Source organism: Arachis hypogaea, chromosome 4 (genome assembly GCF_003086295.3).
Source record: "Arachis hypogaea cultivar Tifrunner chromosome 4, arahy.Tifrunner.gnm2.J5K5, whole genome shotgun sequence".
In the NCBI taxonomy this organism is placed as follows: Eukaryota; Viridiplantae; Streptophyta; class Magnoliopsida; order Fabales; family Fabaceae; genus Arachis; species Arachis hypogaea.
The window spans coordinates 112,367,284-112,390,418 of record NC_092039.1 but is presented as its reverse complement, the minus strand read 5'-3'; the positions used below and the strand labels follow the sequence as shown (position 1 = coordinate 112,390,418).

Genomic DNA, 23,135 nt, shown 5'->3' with positions numbered 1-23,135 from the left:
AAAAAAAAAGAGAATTTTTTTTTTAAAAAACCCTAATTTCTAAAATCCCTTTTTCAAAAATATCAAATATATCTTAATACATAAATACAAATCTTTTTCCAATCCAATCCAACTCTTTTTCAAATTTTTCAAAACGCAATTATCTTTTAAAATCTTTTTCAAATTAAAAATTCAGATTTATCTTTTTCAAATACCATTCGCAACTTTTTAATTTTAAATTATATCTTTTTCTTATCATATTTATCTTTTATAAATCATATCTTCTATCTTATCTTTTTTAAAAAAATTTCGAAAACCCACCCCCTCCCTTTTAAATTCACATTCGGCCTCCCTCTTCTCATCCACCATTCGACATTAGCTCTCCTTCTATCCCTCTCCTTTCTTTTCTTTTGCTTGAGGACAAGCAAACCTCTAAGTTTGATGTGTTTATCCGTGATCACAAAAATATACTCACTAAGATTATGGCTCCTAAAGGAAAACAACCCACTCCAAGAGGCAAGAAGGAGAATATTCTAAAACCACTTTGGAATCAAGGGAGGTTCTTAACCAAAGAACATTCAGACCATTACTACAAAATAATGGGTCTAAGGTCAGTGATCCCGGAAGTCAAGTTCGATCTGAAAGAAGATGAATATCCGGAGATCTAAGAGCAAATTCGAAACAGGAACTGGGAAATCCTAGCTAATCCTGAAACAAAAGTAGGAAGTAATATGGTTCAGGAGTTCTATGTTAATCTGTGGCAAACAGACAGGCAGGGAATATCTGGAACTGCCCTCTATGACTATCAGACCTTGGTCAGAGGAAAGATTGTTCACATCCACCCTGACAAAATCAGGAAGATCTTTAAGCTGCCTCAGCTGAAAGATGACCCAGACTCCTTCAATAGGAGAATGATGAGAACAAACAAGGGCCTGGACAAGATTCTAGAGGATATATGCATCCCTGGAGCCAGGTGGACCACTAGCACCACGGGTGTCCCAAATCAACTCAAGAAAGAAGATCTCAAACTAGTAGCCAGAGGCTGGCTGCACTTCATTGGGCGTTCCATATTGCCCACTAGCAATCGTTCTGAAGTCACTGTTAAAAAAGCAGTAATGATTCACTGCATTATGTTGGGAAAAGAAGTAGAAGTTCATCAGTTAATTTCGTGTGAACTCTACATAATAGCAAACAAGAAATCCAAAGACGCCAAGTTAGCTTATCCAAGCCTAATTTCTATGCTCTGCAAAGATGCCGGAGTAAGGATGGGAATAACTGAGTATATCTCAGTTGAGCGGCCAATCACTAAAATATCAATGGAAAAACAACAGTTGCAGGATGACCCTATCAAGAGGAGAGCACAGGAATTCCTCCCAGAAATCCCTCAATTTGAATACTGGGAGCATCTTGAGGCATCTGTTTCCAAGTTGCAAGAAGCTATGGACCAAATAAAGGAAGAACAGAATAATCAAAATAGCATGCTTTGCAAATTGCTTAGGGAATAAGAGGAGCAAGGGCATGACTTAAGGGAACTGAAGCGTCAGAAATTAATTCTTGAAGGACCAAGCACCCCACAGACTAGAGGAACATCCACTTCCCAAAATACAGGTTGTTAAGTTCTAATTTTAGCTTTAACTCTGAGATAGTTGTTGTTATAGGAATTTACCTTAGAAGATATATAGGAGTAGTGGTAATTAGTATATCTATTTTGATTTTATTTTCAATTAAGTTATAATTTATTTTTCTCATCATCATCAAACATGAATAAAATAGTAGATTTTTAGAATAAAGAGGTAATTTATATTTTTCGAGTTCTTAATAAGAAAAATTATAATTAATTATATGTGGTGGCAATACTTTTTGTCTTCTGAATGAATGCTTGAACAGTGCATATTTTTTATTTTGAATTTCATGAATGTTAAAATTGTTGGCTCTTGAAAGAATGAGGAACACGAAAAATATTATTGATGATCTGAAAAATCATGAATTTGATTCTTGAAGCAAGAAAAAGCAGTGAAAAAAAAAAGAGAGAGAAAAATTACAAGGAATCATTGGATAAAGAAAAAGAAAAAAAGCCAATAGCCCTTAAAACCAAAAGGCAAGGGTGAAAAGGATCTAAGGCTTTGAGCATCAGTGGATAGGAGGGCCCAAGGAAGTAATTCCAGGCCTAAGCGGCTAAATCAAGCTGTCCCTAACCATGTGCTTGTGGCATGCAGGTCCAAGAGAAAAGCTTGAGACTGAGTGGTTAAAGTCGTGATCCAAGGCAAAAGAGTGTGCTTAAGAACTCTGGACACCTCTAATTGGGGACTTTAGTAAAGCTAAGTCACAATCTGAAAAGGTTCACCCAATTATGTGTCTGTGGCATTTATGTATCCGGTGGTAATACTGGAAAACAAAGTGCTTAGGGCCACGGCCAAGACTCATAAAGTAACTGTGTTCAAGAATCAACATACTACACTAGGAGAATCAATAATACTATCTGAATTCTAAGTTCCTATGGATGCCAATCATTCTGAATTTCAAAGGATAAAGTGAGATGCCAAAACCGTTCGGAAGTCAAAAAGCTACTAGCCCCGCTTATCTAAATAAGAATCTGAGCTCCACTTAAAACTCTGAAATATTATTGCTTCTTAATTTCTTTTCATCCTATTTTATTTATCTAGTTACTTGAGGACAAGCAACAGTTTAAGTTTGGTGTTGTGATGAGCGGATATTTTATACGCTTTTTAGGGTAATTTCATGTAGATTTTAGTATGTTTTAGTTAGTTTTTAGTATATTTTTATTAGTTTTTAAGCAAAAATCATATTTCTGGACTTTACTATGAGTTTGTGTATTTTTTTGTGATTTCAAATATTTTCTAGCTGAAATTGAAGGAGCTGAGCAAAAATCTGATTCAGGCTGAAAAAGGACTGCTGATGTTGTTGGATTCTGACCTTCCTGCACTCGGAATGAATTTTTTGGAGCTACAGGAGTCCAATTGGTGCGCTCTCAATTGGGTTGGAAAGTAGACATCCAGGGCTTTCCAGCAATATATAATAGTCTATACTTTGCGCGAAGATAGACGACGTAAACTGGCATTCAACGCCAGTTCCATGTTGTAGTCTGGCGTCCAGCGCCAGAAACACGTCACGAACCAGAGTTGAACGCCAGAAACACGTTGCAACTTGGCGTTCAACTCTAGAAACAGCCCAGGCACGTGAGAAGCTTAAGTCTCAGCCCCAGCACACACCAAGTGGGCCCCAGAAGTGGATTTCTGCACTATCCATCTTAGTTTACTCATTCTCTGTAAACCTAGGTTACTAGTTTAGTATTCAAACAACTTTTAGAGACTTATTTTGTATCTCATGACATTTTCAGATCTGAATTATATACTCTTTGACGGCATGAGTCTCTAAACTCCATTGTTGGGGGTGAGGAGCTCTGCAGCGTCCCAATGAATTAATGCAATTCTTTCTGTTTTCCATTCAAACACGCTTGTTCCTATCTAAGATATTCATTCGCGCTTCACTATGAAGAAGGTGATGATCTGTAACACTCATCACCTTTCTCAACCCATGAATGTGTGCTTGACAACCACCTCCGTTCTACATTAGATTGAATGAGTATCTCTTAGATTCCTTAATCAGAATCTTCGTGGTATAAGCTAGAATTGATGGTGGCATTCATGAGAATCCGAAAAGTCTAAACCTTGTCTGTGGTATTCCGAATAGGATTCAAGGATTGGATGGCTGTGACGAGCTTCAAACTCGCGATTTTTGGGCGTGATGACAAACACAAAAGAATCAAGGGATTTTATTCCGGCATGATCGAGAACCAACAGATGATTAGCCGTGCTGTGACAGAGCATTTGGACCATTTTCACTGAGAGGATAGGAAGTAGCCATTGACAACGGTGACACCCTACATACAGCTTGCCATTGAAGGAGCCTTGCGTGTGGGAAGAGGAATACAAGAGGAAAGCTTAAATAAGAAGGACAAAGCATCTCCAAAACTCCAACATATTCTCCATTATTGCATAACAAGTAATTATTTCACGCTCTTTTATTTTTCTAATAATTCAAACTGATAATTATAATTGATATCCTGACTAAGAATAATAAAATAAACATAGCTTGCTTCAAACCAATAATCTCCGTGGGATCGACCCTTACTCACGTAAGGTATTACTTGGACGACCTAGTGCACTTGTTGGTTAGTGGTACGAAATCATAAGAAATCTTGATTTTGATTTTGGGATTATAATTTCGTGCACCAAGGACCCCCTTCATTAATCAACAGATTCACTACCTCAATAGGACTTACAACCGGGACCACGATCTAGGCTGACAAACATATTAAAAGTTCTTAATGCTACTTCAAAATTTTAACTATAAAATTTTTAGTTTAACAAGAAGACTTGTAATAAAATTCCAGTTATATATATATATATATATATATATATATATATATATATATATATATATATATATATATATACACACACACCAGATGGCCCGAAGTGGATCAAGGAGGAAAGGAGGAAGAAAGCATAATAAAAAATGCAGTTACGTATGATGTAGAAAATAAAAATACAGAAACTAAATAATTAGTAAGGCGGTATGGTAAAACCAGCCATTGATATTAGAAGAAAGCTAGCACTAGCGGTAGTCCGTCTGCACTAGCTAAGGGAGAAAGAGATATATGATATAAAATTATATTTTATTGATTGGAAATATAATTGAAAAGAAGAAGGGGAAAGAAGAAGAGCTGGAAAGCTTACAAGGGAACTTTCAGAGCTTATCTCTCTAACCTCTCTTTATGATTGTGTAAAAAGGAAGGGTGCCTCACAATGAGAACGAGGCCTCTTTTTATAATTGAAGATTTTACTATTTCTACAGTACAGGTAAACATGACCTAGACTATAGCCACAGAAGCGGTTTCAAATAGTTCCAGTAATTGTCTTGGCATTATTACAATATTTTTTGTTTTAATCATCAGCTAGACAAACTTCGAAACAGTCTTCCTCAACTTGACTGTTTTTACCTTCTTCATCACTTTCTTCTTTAGATGAGGACTCTTCATCTTCTTGAGGCAAGTGAAGGATCTACTGAAGCTTCTCTTTGATTGATTGCTTCGGTTGTGAGGCTGCAAGGGCTGCCTGAATTTGTGCCTTTTGATTGAGAAACGAGGCCGTTTCTGGATCAGAGATCTTCTGACTCTTGGGATTGGTTTTGAACCATTCTCTGACCTTTCACTACAAAAAAATGATATAAAACGGCATTAATAATATAGCGGTTCTATAATATTGCCATAATATTTGAGTATTATGACGTTTATGATTATTGCCGTAATTAATTGGTAGTTAACGGCGTTTTTTGTTTTTTTTTGCTTCTGGCGGTTTTAAATGCCATTATCAATTTTTATAAAATGCTCAACCCTAAATTAACCCATCATTGCTGTTTGAACTTGAAATGCTGCCAGTGTGAGAGAAATCTTGAAGCTCTCTGCCACTGCGATCTCCTCTGTCACGATCTCTCCTCCGACGACTCCTCTCTCCAGCGACAGTCTCCTCCGGCAACGTCTCCTCCAGCGGCGTCTCCTCCAGCAACGACGACCTTCTGCGACGCCTTCTCCAGTGACAGTCTCCTTCGGCGACGTCTCCTCTTGCGACTTCTCCTCCAGCGACGTCTCTTCCAGCGGCTTCTCCCCCAGCGACGAAAAGAGGAAAACACTCTTTGTAATTATTATATTCTTGTGATTTGCTATAAAATTATACCATTGCTTTGCTTTTCTGGATGAGTTATGATTTGAGTACGACAGAATACTCTTAAAATTAACTTTCTAAGAGATTATATTTAGTTTATTGAACTATAGCAATTTCTCATGTTAGTATACTCATCTTTGTCAGGGCTTTGTCCTGTCTGATCCAAAGAATAGGATGTTCCTTTGCAGTTTTCTCATTGTTATGGTTTGTGGTGCTTATTTAGTTGGCAATGCATTCACCATTAAGGAGTATAAACAAGTAAGTACGAATTTCTATTCCAAACTGTTAACTCTGAAATCTGAATTGCTAGACAGAAAGAGAGAAGATTGTTATAGCTTAACTTTTTGTAGGTTCTTGTAGTACAGGAAAAAAGAGGTAGATTCCATGGAATTGGCTACTGGAAGTTACCTTCTGGAGTTGTCGACGCGGTATGCAGTACAGGAGATTTTTGCAGCATGGTTATTGTAACTTTTGTATGGAATTTAATCCTGATATATCGTTGTGACATTGTATTTATGAATTGTATTAACTAATTTAAAAACACAATATGTATGTATGATTTTCACTGAAATTCTAACTCTATTTTCGATATATTAAGCACAAAAGAGGCATATTAATGATTTTCTTAGGAGGACTTTGAATTTTCAGTGATTGAACAAAAATCATTAATCACGATCACCAAGTCCTGTTTTTCTATTTTTCAGGGAAGTGTAGAATTCATTCTTTGGGAAATCAGATTTGTCATTTCTTTGCATCTTGCGCCCTCTTTCTGTTGAGATCAAAAAGCAAGAATTGGAAATTGAAGCAGCTCAGGTACTTTTGTTTGACGATTTCACATCATTCTTCTGTTTATTTTGTTCACCCAACGTACTTTTCAGCAACTGATACTATGAGTATGAGATGATAGAAGGAGAAATATCCAAAAGATGAACCTAGTGGTGCTAATAAGTTATTTTCTTAATATACAGAAAGAAGAATCAGGATTTGACCACCAGGAGGTAGCCATGCCATCTGTGCCTCCACCAGATAAGGTAAGTTACATGGTTATTTATATTAATTAAGATTTAAGAATGAAAATGTGTTGCTGATTTCAGATTATTAATTGTTTCTAGCTTTTGTCAATGGAGGAGCTGCCGGAGAGATGCCTTACTGACCCTCGTCTTCCAAAGTAAGATTTTGGGGGGTGCAATGTGTTGTTAAAGAATATGTATAAGATTCTATTTAGAGAACATTCATGTATCTAAAGCTAAGGATCTCTGATGACTAAGTTTGTTGCTTCAGAACTTACCGGAACAAAATTGCTACAACTAAATTCACCCCTTGGCCAATAGAGATACGGTTCTGTGAACTTACAACTTCAACAAATCAGACCAAATCTCCTCCCAGGTAATACTTTGCAGGGGGAAAAGAAGGGTAGATCAATTCTTTGCCTTTTTTAATAATTGTTTAAATGTTTTATGCAGTTTGAATTTTTGGTTTAGAGCAAAGGGAAAACTTTCAGATGATCAGGCCTTGCATAGGTACATTATCTTGTATCACTTTGGAATACTTAACATTAAGCATAAGATTTCTTGGATTTCATATTTTTTGTTTGTCCATTAGGTGTGTGGTGGCATTTGCTTCTGATTTAATATTTCTTCAAGTAGCTTTGAATCCCCACCGGAAGCAGGGTATGAAGGCAAGCTCTGTTAGTATTGATCATGCGTAAGTACACAATTAACATTTTTTACATCTCAGGCATACCATACAAGAGTTTTCAATTCTTCAAATTCATTTCTCAAGATGTGGTTTCACCGACCTGTAATAGCTGATGACTGGATACTATATGTGATGAGTTTGACAATGTTCCTCTTTCAAATGAACAATGAACCAATCAATCAATATTTGACTATTGTGACCTTTCCTTCAAATGTGTTCTGCAGATTTTTAGTCCTAGTGCCTATAATGCACGTGGCACTGTCACAGGCCAGATGTTCAATCAGAAACGAGAGGTAAGTGTAATATCATTTGTACATAATATCCATAAAAAATCACATTCCTAGCACCCAAAATGAATGAACCATCCTTATTAGCATTTTCCCAATGACTTATTCTTCAATATGCCATTGAAATCCAAAACTATAAAAACAAGATTCCTTTGATTCCTTTTAATGTAAATCAGGGCAAGATTCCTTTGATTGGCTGTGGGGGCATTAGCAGGTAAAACTGCACGTTTCTCCTCTACTGCATGTGTATAGTTTGGTTTCTAGCTAGCTACCTACCTACCTGTTATAAGTATTCTTTTTATGATTTAAAATTAGAAATAAATTATACAATAATTTCTCATAAGTTTTGGTATCAATTAGTGGCGAGGATGCATACAAAAAAATAAGATCTGGAGCAATTCTTGCTCAGCTATATACTACTTTTGCTTATGGGGACCTGCACTTATTCCACAAATGAAGGTATTAAAAGTTGCACATGTTCAAGATTGGGGTATATGTCTACTAAATTTTTGTCTTTACATTCACAGATTTTGCTACCATTTGGCTTAGATAAGTTTTTTATCATCAGGGAGAATATTGAACTTATGTGACATTTCTGAAAATCTTATATGTCTTCTAGTCAAGTGTTCATCATGTATCTTTTGTACTATGTTCTTTCTCTCTAAATGCTTTTCACTGCTGCATCTAACTTTCAAATTTCAATACATATTATTATATCAATTACAAATTATGTATTAATTCTTTCTCATTAAAATCTTCTTTTAAACTCAAAAAAAGAAAAAGTAATAATTAAGCTATTATATTTTTAAACCCCACTTATTGCCAGCTTATTATATTTTTAATAATAAGGCATAAATGTGACATAAGAGTGTTTATTCAATATTAGTCACTACCGAAATATGATTCTTTATTATTGATAGTGTTGACATTAATAAAACCATTAATTTAATAATTCAATGTGTTTAAAAAAATTCTAATTCTTTCTATGTGGCTATTTATCATTCTCTAGTAATGAAGACTCTTTCTTCGTGCAACAATCGATTTCAACAAGCCTAGCTACCTAGAGAAATTAAATTAAATTCATAATAATCCATAATAGAATAATGTACACATAATTAATAATGCATCTATTCTATAACTATAATAAGTGACTAATAGAATGTCAAATGATATCATTTCTTATTAGTGATTGATTCAGTCTTATTACATGTCATCCAATCACTTTTCATAATCTTGGTATAACCTCATAACTAAAAAAATCTTCCAGAGGTTGATGTGCGGATTGTTGATGATGATGTTACAATCAAACTCTTCCAGAGGAAGAAGATTAACTGTCTGCTTTCAGTCGCCAAGTTTCTGGATGAACTTCAGTTGGAACTTCACCATGTTGCAGGTGGACATGTTGGCAAATATTACAGTTTCTTGTTCAATAGCAAGGTTGGTATTTCTTTTTGACATGAAACTAACAAGGGCAATCATAAATCTTTTGAATCACATTGTTATGCTTCTGTATTTTAACTATGGCCTATTTCACTGAGGCAGATAATAGAAGGTTCTTCGGTCTATGCCAGTGCTATAGCCAACAGTGTGATCTATGTTATGGACACTCAGTATGCAGCAGCAGTTCCACATACAGGTAGCTATTAGGTTAAGGGGATAATAGTTTCAAGTTTAGGCACTGCACCAAAGTTCAAGTAACTAGTTACATGTACGAAAATAAGAAAAGAGAACTGTCTGTATTGAAAATTATGATCCGTCGAGGTTATTGAGTAACCTTAGCAGTCTCTAACTTCTCAAAGTAATAATTAGTGGATATGATTTGCTTAATTATTTGTATAGGAATTATTACTTTTAATTTTTAATACTAAAAATTATATATTATGTTTGATATTTTATTTGAGTTATATAATATTGTTTATGGGTTATAATTTTTTGTTATTATGAAATTTTAAACAAAAAATTGTTTGCTTAATGTGGTAAAAATAATAGTTAAAAATGCATTTTTAAACGATAAAAAATATCTTTTTTTATTCAGTAAAAACAGCAGGTCATGAATGCCGTTTTAAACAACATGAAATTCTATTTTAACTTGGTAAAAATGTCGGTTTCAAACGTCGTTTTAACCAATTAAAAAATGCCATTTTATCCGAAAATAACGGCAGTTTAAACCGCCGTTTTAACCAACAAAAAAAATGCCGTTTTATCCGGAAATAACCACGAGTTAAACCGCCATTTTAACCAACATAAAAATGTAATTTTAACCGGAAATAACGGCGGTTTGAATCGCCGTTTTAACCAACCAAAATACTGCCGTTTTATCCGGAAATAATGGCGGTTTGAACTGCCGTTTTAACCAACATAATAGTGCCGTTTTAACCAGAAATAACGGCGGTTTGAACCGCCGTTTTAACCAACTAAAAAACCGCCGTTTTATTCGGAAATAATGGCGGTTCAAACCGCCGTTTTAACATGTTAAAAAACCGCCGTTTTAACCATGGGAATTGTGGCGGTTTTTAAAAAACCGCCATAATAACCAAATGGCGCTTTGAATTTCGGCGGTTTTTGTTATCCGCCATTCAAGGTAATAACGGCAGTTCAAACTGCCGTAATAACCCTAAAAAACCACCGTAATAACCAAATTTTTTTGTAGTGTTTCTTGGATAGGTCATTGATGAATCAAATTGAGACCACCATTTGACATAAGCATGCCTTTGTAAGATTGGGAATGCTTTAGGATGGTCCGATTTTGTATATTGATATTGCCACGAGAATACCCAGGACAATGAGAAAATTGAGAAAAATTTTAACATTACAGGAACACATGTTTCCTGAATGTCAAATTTTGATTGAAATAGTTTATACCCTACATCGGTAGGTGAGGGTAGGATTTCTGGGATTGGCCCAAAGAGGTCCCACCATTGGTAAGACCAACTTGGAAAAACATAGTTTGAATTTCTTTTAAAATAAATTAACCATGAATGTCTGTACTGAGTATTTTGAAACCAAAATACTTTAGTCCAGGCTTTCATGTAGTCCCAATAATTAAAACCTATTGGGTCATATTTTTGAGAAAACTTTTGAATTTTGTTTAGATTGTTCCCAAATCACTTTGGGGTCAGGACTTTGAGGATTTGGATTGTTGAATGAGTTATGAGTTCAGGATTGGTTTTGTCCTTGTAGTGTTCAATAGATACCGAGTCAGTATCTACTAAAATGAACTCATAAAATTGGTGAGCTCTACTGGGTGAGATTGGTTTGAAATGGAATCCGGTAGGAAAGATTTTTCTGATAACTTTGTTGGCGATTCATCCCAAAATTTAGGCTCCATTTGGATAATGTTTGAATTTTTATTTGTGGGGATATAATTAGCTTGGGCTTTTTGTGTTTTTGTCGTGATTGAGGATGTTTGTGGTGTTAGAGCTATGGCTTTTTCTTTTGGTTTTTGTGCAATTATTTTTTGTTTGGCTGCGTGGGATATGAGCTGGGTTAGGTCAAATTCTTTATCTGACTCACTGCATATATCAACCCAAGATTTTTTGTTGATTTTGGTGACACCTTGGTCTTGTAAGGCCAAAAGGGTTTGGATTGGGAAGGCGTAATCTACCTTAGTTTGTTTGGCTTGATTAGTATCTGGCTCAATAGATTGTTGGGTTAATTTTTTGGAGGGTTCTGGGTAAAAGACCCATATTCATGATCAGATTGAGATTGCCTAGATAGCTCTTAAAGGGCTAAGTGAATGCCTTTGCCTTTGCCTCTTGAGGAGGCGATAATTGCCTTTTTAGGCATCCTGATCTTGCTTGATTCCTTGCAAATATTCACGTGTAAGAAAGTTAGGGAGAGAGTTTGAGTTGCCCTTGATGTGCTCAATTTCAAAATAAAAAACGCTTAAGATAGCTTGCCATTTGGCAAAATTTTTTTTTGATGCAAGATTTTTAACATCTTTTTGTAAGACTTCTTTGGCCGATTTGCAATCAACTCGGACTAAAAATTTTTCATTGAGTAAATCAGATTGAAATTTTGTGATGCACAAAACTATGGCTAAAATTTCTTTTTTGATTGTGGAGTAGATTTGTTGACTAGTTGACGAGCGGATTTTTGCTAGTAAAGAATGTAACACCCTACCATACAGAGTCTTATGCTTAAGTCATAATTCAGAGATGGCAAGGTATTACGACCTCTAAAATAAAAATTTAGTACATATAGTAGTAGGAATGATTGATTATAACTAGGAGCCTTTGTAGAAAAAGGGGTAAACAAAAACCGCAACTCAAAAGCGCAACACTCCGATCGATAACGTAACGAACAAGGATAAGCCAACGCGAGATTATATATATACAAAGGAGTGTCAAAAACAGGAATATCAAGACTCAAGATCCGGCTGCGAAGATAACCGGTCCGAGCATAGCAATATATACATATGATAAAATAAGGAAAACCCCAAAGGAAACCCAAAGGGACACAAATACATAAAACCTATTATCCAAAATCTCCCATAAGAGGAGTCATCACAGTTTGTATTATTTAATGGAGATAAAAGTATCTAAGCAAAACATATAAACCAAAACATAGCCCCGAGAACAAAGGATCTTCGCAAGTCTAGAAGTCTCCAGCATGCCTCAACGGGAAACCACACGTCCTGCATCTGAAAACCACAAAATCCGCATGGGTGAGAACCAGAGGTCCCCAGCATGGTAACAACTTCCACATATATAATACATAATAATGGAGGAAAGCCGAAGGCAATCCTAGAACTTCCTCCAAATAATATCAAAGCTTATAAACAAACTAAACCATAAAGGGCATCTGACTAAAGATTCTTCAGTCTAACTAATACTTCCCTTTCCAATTCCTTCAGACCTCCCAACCACCAGCAGGAGTATAAAGTAGCAAACACAGTTATATCAAGCAAGAAATATACAATTAGGAACAAGTAAGGCATTTAGACAATTAGCAAGTAATATGCAGTCAAATAGGCAATCTCAAACAATTCACATAATATGCATATGATGAATGCCTGTCCCTAGTGGCTGATGATATCATATGTCGGTTATAGAGCCAACCCGACAAGTCCTGGTAGCTAACCATTGGACTGTTCCTCTGTCACGCATCCCCAACTCGAGTTATACTCATCATAAACTTGATCATAATCATGATCTATTTCCATCACCTTCACTGGTGAATACATACGGGGGCGAGCTCATCCGGGTTTTTCACAGTGCCCGGCCACACTTATGACATAGGGTCAAAAGAGTATCAAGTCTCAACCTGGAGCACGTGGTGGCTAGCCACTGCTACTACCCAGGGAAACTCGTAACTCCGATAGTGGAAGTGCAAATCACAATTATCAATAATTCAGCATAAACATGCATGAATTCTCATCCATGGATCAACATCCATATCAGCCATTCCGGCTCACGGTTAAATCCATAACCAGCCAATATTCATAGCATACACAGCTATTCCGGCTCACGGTTCAATCCAGAACCAGCCAATATATAAACAATTACGGCCCTTCGGCCAATGGCATAACCAGCACTTCCACCACCATCCTCCGCATCTAACATAATCATGCTTGATCCTCAATGATCATTCATTTTTCCCTTGCTTCACTCGCAAGTTACCTCATTCCCTAGCCCCTTTTTAATAGCTAGGCATGTCATATTGATTTAAGACATAAATGGTGAGATTGGAGGCTTAGAAGTATGAGATTTGGCTTTGAAAACCCAAAAATCAACTTTGGGATGAAAACAGGGCCACGCGTACGCGCACTCCACGTGCACGCGTGGATGGCCTCAAAAACTTCATCGACGCGCAAGCGTCATGCACGCTAACGCGTGGATTAAAAACTTGCCAATCGACGCGTACGCGTCAACCACGTGTACGCGCGGGTACTCTCGTGCCCCAGGCACAACACTGGCACAGTTCTGGCATGATTCTCTGGAAAATGGCTGGGCATTTGGTGCAGCACAATCGGCGCGCCCGCGCACATCACGCGCACGCGCGGATGGCATTTTCGGGAAGAACGGCGCGCACGCGCCAAGTGCGCCCACGCGCAAGGGGTCATTCTGCTAAAAATTTTCTAAGTTAAAAGCTGCAGAATTCACCAATTTGAACCCCAATCTTCCAACGGACATAACTTTCTCATTTTAAATCGTTTTTCACCCGTTCTTCGAACGGCATGGACATCCCGGATCCAATTTCATTTCTAAATAGATTTGGCACAAAACAGAGATCCGTAGTCCAAGATATGTCCCACCAAAGTATGCCCAAAAACCATGTTTTTCATAAAAACCACAAAGTGCCATTTTCAAAACAAGCCATTTCCAACTCTTTTCTAAATCAATCAAAACATGCCATTTTCATCCCTTTTTCTTGAAATCAATCAAAATATATCAAATTCAACATCAAGCCTCCTCAACTCACACATTGACACATTACCACAATTTACCAAATCATTAACTCATCATTTTAACACACTTCACCCAAGTGGCTCAAACTCAAACATATTGACATATCATATACTCTTACTCATGCCAATTCTCAACAACACCAATTCCAATAAATCATCATTGTACACAATCAATATCATACTCACCATAAACATGGTTCAACCCACAATTCAACCATAACTAATCATCAAGCATATATTACAACATGCATATTTCTCATACCTCATACCACCAAGGCATCAATAATCATTATCACATATATGACCACATCATATATCTCAATCATTCAACAACATCAACCATTCAATGCCTATCTTAGGGCCTCTAGCCTAAGTATTTCCTACCACATTACATATTAGATATGGGAAACCGAAACCATACCTTAGCCGATTTTCCCAAGCTCTACCGGAGCACTTCCAAACCACTTATCCACAAGCTCTCAAGGCCTCAATACCTCCAAGAACAGATTTTCACCACCAAGCCCTTTCCAAGCTTTTCAAAATCACCAATCAAGCTCCAATATCCACACATACAAAACCTAAGCCACAACCATCATACCCATACACAACATCTCAAAACCCAAACATCATAAAATCACAAATCACACTAGGGTTGAGAATCTTACCACACCCAAGGTCCAAGGAGACAAGATTAACCTTCTCCTTCAAGAGAGTTGGGTCCTATAACATCAAAGAACCCAAAATCTCAACATTTCACCCATGAAACTCGAAAATAAGGGCTGAGATTTCGAACAGCAACACGTGGCTTACCTCAAGATTGGTTGTATGGGTTTTGTAGAGCTCTCCGCGGTGAACGCGTGACCACAAACGGAGCGGCAATCGGAGCTCTAGGTCAAAAGTTATGGTGGTTTGAAGATTAAGCAAAGGAGAGAACTTGAGAGAGTGTTCTTCCTCCCTTTCTCTCTAATTTCAGCTTGTGTGTGTAACAAATGAGGAGAGAGAGTGCTGAAAACTAGGGTTTTGGTTAAGTTATGTTGGGCCAAGGGCCCACTTTGGGTCCAATTGGCCCGGTTTGGCCCGTTCGGTCCAATCTTGGTCCGAATTCTATAAAATTGGTACCAAAATTCTCGTCTCAATCTCCTCTATCACATTTAGCCATAAAAATCACATTTTAGGCTTTCTAGAATAAATTCTCATTTATGGGTTAATTAGCCGTTAATTAACCGGGTTTTACAAAGAAATTTTATAAAATTAATCGCATTGGTAGTATAGCTTCTAAACTAACAGAAAATCCTTTCGTACAAACGTTTGGTTGTCACAAGTAACAAACCCAATAAAATTTATAAACTGAAGTATTCAAACCTTGGGTCGTCTTCTCAAGGAATTGCAGGGAGGTGTGTTTTATTATTGGTTATGGAAAACAGTATTTTTGGGTTTTGAAAAGGTTTGAACAAGAGAAAAATAGATTGTAGGGAATTAAATCAATAGCAAAGAAAAACTCTTGGCGAAGTATGAAAACTGGAAGTCCTATCCTAGTTATCCTTATCAATGGTGATGAGAGTTATATTTTTGCTCCCACTAAGTCAACCTCTAACTATGAAGGTAAGTCAAGTGGATAAATCAATTTAACTCCTAAAGTCCTAGTCAACTCCTGAGGAAAGACTAGAGTTATAGGAATCTAAATCAATTAGCAAAGATATCAATTATCAATCACGATGAGTTTGACAACTCAAGAGTTACCAATTAATCAACCAAAGCCAAGAATGTAGAAAGCTAAATTAAAATCATATATCTGAAAATACCTCAAATTGCATTAGTTAAGAAAATCCTAACATGAAAAGTTCAGAAGCCAATTTGGCAACATAAATCAAATAAAGGAACATTGAACCTGTGATTGAAGAAGATGAAATCCTAATTCCTTTAAGGTGAATCCTAATCCTAAATCCTAAGAGAGAGGAGAGAGCCTCTCTCTCTCTCTCTCTCTCTCTCTCTAAAACTACATCTAAAATTATGAAAAGTGAATTATGATTCATCCCCCTTCATTCCTCCACTTTGCAGCCTTTAATCTGTATTTTCTGGGCTTGAAACTAGGCCGGAAATAGCCCAGAAATTGCTGATTGTGAAATCTGCCACGCTGGTTTTTCGTCACTGCGATGCGTCCACATGAAGCACGCGTTCGCGTTGCCTAGCTGTACAGCCACTATGGAAAATTATATATCAAATCGAAGCCCAGATGTTAGCTTTCCAACGCAACTGGAACCACATCATTTGGACCTCTGTAGCTCAAGTTTTGGTCGTTTTAGTGCGAGAGGGTCAGGCTGACAGCTTTGCAGTTCCTTCAACTTCTTGTATTCCTTCCACTTTTGCATGCTTCCTTTCCATCCTCTAAGCCATTCCTGCCCTGTAATCTCTAAAAACACTTAACACACATATCACGACATCGAATGGTAATAAGAGATGATTAAATTTAATTTTTTTAAAGCATAGGAAACATGTTTTCACATATATCATAAAATGAGGAAGAAATAGTAAAACCATGCAATTTACATGAATAAGTTGGTGAAGATAAACCATAAAATAGTGGTTTATCAACCTCCCTACACTTAAACATTAGCATGTCCTCATGCTTAGCTTAAGGAGATAAAATAAATGAGTAGGAAAAAGCAAGACTCATGCAATGCAACCTATGAATGTGAATGCAACTACATGCTAAGATGTTACTTGGTTAAAAGCAAACAAGTTCTTCAAGACAAATACAAACCAAATTTCACTAATTCAAATTGTACAATATAAAGCAACTAAACTTGTAAGAAGATAGCTCATGAAGGCAGGGAACATAGAATTAAGCATTGAACCCTTACTGGTAGTGTATATCACTCTAACTCTCAAGTGTCTAGGGTCAATCACTCTACTCTTCCCTAGTCATGCTTTCTCAACCTTGTTCTTCATCTAACCAATCAACAAATATTTACCATGCCAATGCAAACATCATGAGGTCTTTTCAAGGTTGTAATTGGGCTGAGGTAAAGGTATATATATATATATATATATATATATATATATATATATATATATATAAGGCTAAGTGAGCTAACAAAGTGAATCCTTGATTAGTCTAAGATCTCACCTAACATATACACACTTTATATAATTTCAAAGTTCTTTACCTAGCTATCCAAATTTTTCCACTTTTGTATTACATGCTCATGCACCAAATTTGTTTTTGAATTTTGTCCCATGTGCATTGGTTCTTTTTATTTTGCATTGGGGTAATTTTTGTATCCCCTTATTTAATTACTTAAAAAAAATTTTCTCGATGCACATGGTAATTTAATTATTTTGATTTCACATGAGCATGCTTCCCAAATTTTGAAATAACTTATTCAATTTAATTCCCTTTTTTCCTATCATCCCATGTTCCTATAAAATTTCCATACTTAAATTATACACAATATCTATCTTAAGCTAACCAAGGATTCAACTTGGGATTTTTAATTTATTGTTCTGCTTAAGGCTAGTAATGTGGTTATAAAATAGAAGAAGGGGTAGAAAGGCTCAAGGGGGCTAACAAAGGTGACATAAAAGGGTAGGCTTATTTGGGATAAGTGAGCAAAAATAAGTAATGGCCTCAATCATATGCAAGCATGTAAATACACTAAATAATAGACTTATAGAATGGAACAAAGCAAAGATTGCAATTATAGAGAAGAAAACACACAAGAATAAAATTTATGGTTAAATAATGTAACCATATAAATAAGCTCAAAATCTCACAAGTTGTGTGTTCTAGCTTTTAACTATGTTCCAAATACAACTTCAAACAAATTTAACAAAAAAATTTTCAATTTAAATTAGTGAAATACTATAAAATTTCTTAAAAAAAATATTACTTCAACCAAGTAGTAACTAAATGCATAAAATCAAACAAACATGCAATCAAATATGCAAATGCAACAATGAACAAACAAAGAAAATAGAATATTGGTGTTGAGAAGAAAATAACTAACCCATGGAGATCAGAATCGACCTCCCCACACTTAAAGATTGCACCGTCCTCGGTGCATGTCAGCCCAGTGCAAGTGGATGGGGGTTGTGGTTCCTCAATTGGTGCTCTTTTTGTTCCTTTCCTTGCCGATTGTTTGGGAGTAGCTTTCTCTTTACCCTTCTTGGTGGCCATCCTGAAAAGGGAAAAAGAAAGTAACTTTTAAAGCTAAGGGTTAGATCAAGGAAGAGGATGGTACAAGTGATAATCAATGCACGGTAAAGAAGGATGTTGTTAACACACGGTCATGACTACATATGAAAAGTTCATCAATTGGAAATATGGCAAGTGCATGTGATGGCTATTAAATGCAAGATGTTTATTGGCATACTGGCAAAGCCATGCGTAGCATAGATCAAGCATTAAATGCCCAAGTTAGATTATCATCTCTTTCAAACTAACAATCTATTTGGATTGACAATTATATTTTAATTAATAAAATATAAAAGAGATTTTGTGAAAAATAGGCATTAAAGTAGTAGGATAATACAGAAGTAGTGCATGATGCCATACGGGCTTTTTCACAAACACTTAGCATGCATGGTAAATAAGTTATTGAAAGTATTAAATTGAACATGCAAGTAGCCCTATAAAAAGTAATATATAATTGTCAAACAATTCCTTAATAATCCACAAGCAAAATAATGACCCAAATAAATTTCCAACACCAATTAAAAGAAAAAGAAAGAAAAAGAAAAAGAAGGGAAAGAAAAGATTTAGATTTGGAGAAGAAAAGATAAGATAGTTGGCGGTGATTTGGATAAGCTGTGCGGCGCAGGTGACGCCTCCACGCGTTTGCGCGGTTGGTGCGATTTGTAAGTGACGCGAACGCGTGGATCACGCGTTCGCGTGAAGTGATTCATGCCTTCAGCGCGAGTGTAGCCTCGCGGCCGCGCAACTCTCTGGTGAAAAGCTCATTTTGCCAAAACTTTGGGTCACGTGATCGCGTGGTGGACACGATCGCGTGGATGGCCTTGTTTAAAGAATGATGCGAACGCGTAGGGCACGCGTTCGCGTGGTAGGGCTTGTGATGCTAGCACGAGACCAGCCCAATTCCAGCTCAACTTTCGGCCATACACCTTTATACGTCGAATTACAGGGCCATGCGGTCGCGTGGGTGACGCAGACGCGTGGTGAGGCTGTTTCGTTGATGACGCGATCGCGTCATCCACGCGGTCGCGTGGATTAGTTTGTGCCAAAGGCATGCCTCCAGCCACACTTTCACGTGACTCTCTATTCCTTTCTTCTCGTTTCTAAGGCACATAAGACACGGACGCGTCATTGACGCTATTGCGTCGCGTGCTCTCTCTTTTTTTTAATATGCAAGATGCAAATGCAGATGCAAACTATATGCACTAGGACTGAGAAGAGTTATTGAAAAAGAAAACTACGGAGAGGCAAAAGAACGATCATACCATGGTGGGTTGTTTCTCACCCAACACTTTTAGTTAAAGTCCTTAAGTTGGACATTTGGTGAGCTCCCTGTTATGGTGGCTTGTGCTTGAATTTATCCAGGAATCTCCACCAATGTTTGTAAATCCAATATCCTCCGGGATCCCAAATTAGGTGCAGAAAGCCTTCAAGCAAGTTAAAGCAAGTGACAAGGTCCCAAGAGTGATGACTGTTGGAATGAATTCCAGGGTCCCAAACCTTGCTTTTACACCCGTCTTCTGGTTGAGCAATATTGTTTCATCCGAGTGGTAGGCAGTCTGAATTCTCACTGAAGCGGTCAAACAACATCCTAGACCCATTCAATTGAGCTCTACACCAACGTTTGCGTTTAAACTTAAAGTTTCCAACCATAATGAACCTTGCCTGACAACTCTTACCACTAACAATCTCCCTCTTACTCTTAATGCCACAAAGAGCTCTAAGTTGACCATTCGTCTCTAATAGCCCATATTCAAGTGGAAAAGTAAAGGATAAGGATAGGATTTTTTGCCCACTTGAATGTTGTGTTGGACGGTAATGGCCTTGGGAGAGGTGTTTCTGATGAATTTGAAAGCTCCACTCCCTTGTGCTCTTCTCTGAAAACTTCCACCTCTTTGCAAGCTTCTACAATATCAACCTCTTCCTCTTGGTAGCTTTCTTCTAATTCAATCTCTTCTTCATTTCTCACTAAGGGCATGGGAGGTTGTGCCTCTTCTTCTTGAATCTCCATCTCTTGATCAACCTCTTCCAAGTCTTCAACCATGATATGCCTTGGAGGTTGTACACCATCCTAAACATCAAATTCACCCGTCTTGGAAAGAGGCTCTATGACTTGGCTTTCCCATGGAGGTTTCGCATCTCCTAAGTCTTCAACCACTTCCTCTTCTTCAGCTATTACGGTTTCCTCCACTTGTTCCAATACAAAGGTATGTTCCTCATTGTCCATTGAAGTTTCTAGTGTCTCTTTTATGCTACGCTCTTTAATTGATTCTCCACATGTAGCCATGGGAGCACTTTGAGTGCCCGAGCGTTGGGAAGCTAATCGACTTATCGCTTGATTTAGTAGATATAGAGTTGCATGAAATTTTTTCACTGTTTCCTTGAGATGATCCCTTGATTCTTGTTACGCTCGGCTATCATAAGTAGGATCGTAGTGCTCTTGGATTGATGGATATGGAGGTGGTGAATATTGAGGTGGTGGTTCTTGGGGGTAATTGGGTTGGAATTGGGGTAATTTTATATATGGTTCATATGGCTCATAAGGTAGTTGGTATGGTGGATACGGGTTAGGGTCATATGGAGGTGAATGGTGGAAAGGGGCTTGTGAGTATGGTGGTCCAAAGCTATATTGAGGGGGGTTCATTGGCATATGGTGGTGGTTGTTGATAATAAAAAAAGTGCTCACCATAGCCGTTATCTTGGTATTCCTCTTGGAAGGGTTCTTGGTTATAGTATGTTGGTGGAGGTTGTTGCCAAAAGGGTTGATTAAATCCTTGTGGCTCCTCCCATCTTTGGTTGTCCCATCCTTGATACATGTTCTCATTGTAATCTCCTCTTCCTGCAACATAATTGTAACCAGACTCATAGCCAAAGAGGTGCGAGTTCATAGTAGTAGAAAAAAAATAAAAACAAAAACTAACAAAAAGAAAATATTTTGGAAAAGATATGATTTTTGAAAAAAAGGATAAGATAAGATTTTAAAAAAGATAAGATAAGATTTTGAAAAAGATATGATTTTTGAAAAAAAGATTTGATTTTTGAAATTTAAAACTAAGATAAGATAAGAAAAAAATTTTAAAATAAAAATCTGAAATTTTTTTTGAAAAATATTTACAATAACCAATAATAAGGCACACGTTTGCAATTCCCCAGCAACGGCGCCATTTTGACGAGCGGATTTCTGCTAGTAAAGAAATTTTATAAAATTAATCGCGTTGGTAGTATAGCTTTTAAACCAACAGAAAAACCTTTCGTACAAACGTTTGGTTGTCACAAGTAACAAACCCAATAAAATTTATAAACTGAAGTATTCAAGCCTCGGGTCGTCTTCTCAAGGAATTGTAGGTAGGTGTGTTTTATTATTGGTTATGAAAAACAATATTTTTGGGTTTTGAAAAGGTTAGAACAAGAGAAAAATAGATTGCAGGGAATTAAATCAATAGCAAAGAAAAACTCTTGGCGAAGTATGAAAACTGGAAGTCCTATCCTAGTTATCCTTATCAATGGTGATGAGAGTTATATTTTTGCTCCCACTAAGTCAACCTCTAACTATGAAGGTAAGTCAAGTGGATAAATCAATTTAACACCTAAAGTCCTAGTCAACTCCTGAGGAAAGACTAGAGTTATAGGAATCTAAATCAATCAGCAAAGATATCAATTATCAATTACGATGAGTTTGACAACTCAAGAGTTACCAATTAATCAACCAAAGCCAAGAATGTAGAAAGCTAAATTAAAATCATATATCTGAAAATACCTCAAATTACGTTAGTTAAGAAAATTCTAACATGAAAATTTCATAAGCCAATTTGGCAACTGATGATTAGATTTTTGACGGTTTAGAATTTCACTAATGAAATCTCGTTGTAAAGTATAGTTTCTAAACCAACAATAACCCTTTCATAAAAAAGATTGTTTGTCACTAAAACAAATCCCTAAATTTATAAACCGAAGTATTGAAACCTCGGGTCGTTCTCCCCAGGAATTACAATAAAGTGCCTTGTTATTGGTTGTGAGTTATATTTGGGGTTTTTAGGATTTTTAGACAAGAATTATAAATGGCAAGAAAAGTAAACTAACAACTATAAAAGGCTCTTGGTAAGGTGTGAGAACTAGAAGTCCTATCCTAGTTATCCTTCTCAATTGTGATGAGAATTTTTCATTGCTACCACTTAGTTAACCCTTACTAAATAAAGGAAAGTCAAGTGGATGAATTGACTTGAGCCACAAGTCCTAGCCAACTCCCAAGGAAAGACTAGCTTTAGTGCACTCCAAACCAATTAGCAATCTCTCCAATTACCAATCAACAAAGGAATTAGATAACTCAAGTGTCATGAATTACTCTACCTAGGCCAAGAGGAACAAAATCTATACTATATCTAGAAGAGGCATTTTAACAAATACATAAAAGGCAATAAAAGTAAACAACATAAATTGCAAGAATTAAAGAGAGATCTAACTACAAAGGCAAGAGATCAACAATAGAAAAGCAAAGAAGAACAATTATTATGAATTACCTCTTATTGAATTGAAAGAAAATGGAAGGAACAATAGTAGATCTACAACAAAGTATAAGAACAACATAAAGGAAATTACAACAAAGGAGTAGAAGAATGATGAATGTAACAACAAAGAATTGAGAAGTAGAAGTAGAAGAGCACATGAATTAAAACCTAGATCTAAGAACTAAACCCAATCCTAATCCTAATTCTAGAGAGAAGAGAGAGTTTCTCTCTCTAGAAACTACTTCTAAACTAATCCTAATGAGTGGAAATGAACTAATGTCCCCCTTGCTCTTCAATCCTTGGCTTTAAATAGCATTTCTG

General features: G+C 36.6%; 1 protein-coding gene across 1 annotated transcript; it reads left to right on the top strand.

The window, feature by feature from the left end:
* The first annotated feature begins 5,351 nt into the window (after nt 1–5,351).
* On the top strand, nt 5,352–9,598 carry LOC112797311 (acyl-CoA hydrolase 2). Its single transcript, XM_072235972.1, is given in 13 exon segments — nt 5,352–5,981; nt 6,074–6,151; nt 6,428–6,536; nt 6,692–6,754; nt 6,836–6,891; nt 7,005–7,109; nt 7,187–7,243; nt 7,326–7,431; nt 7,506–7,550; nt 7,646–7,714; nt 8,069–8,167; nt 8,976–9,145; nt 9,251–9,598. Coding segments are annotated over 10 exon segments (738 nt in total). The 5' UTR covers nt 5,352–5,981; nt 6,074–6,151; nt 6,428–6,536; nt 6,692–6,727; the 3' UTR covers nt 9,255–9,598.
* Nucleotides 9,599–23,135: the final 13,537 nt, after the last annotated feature.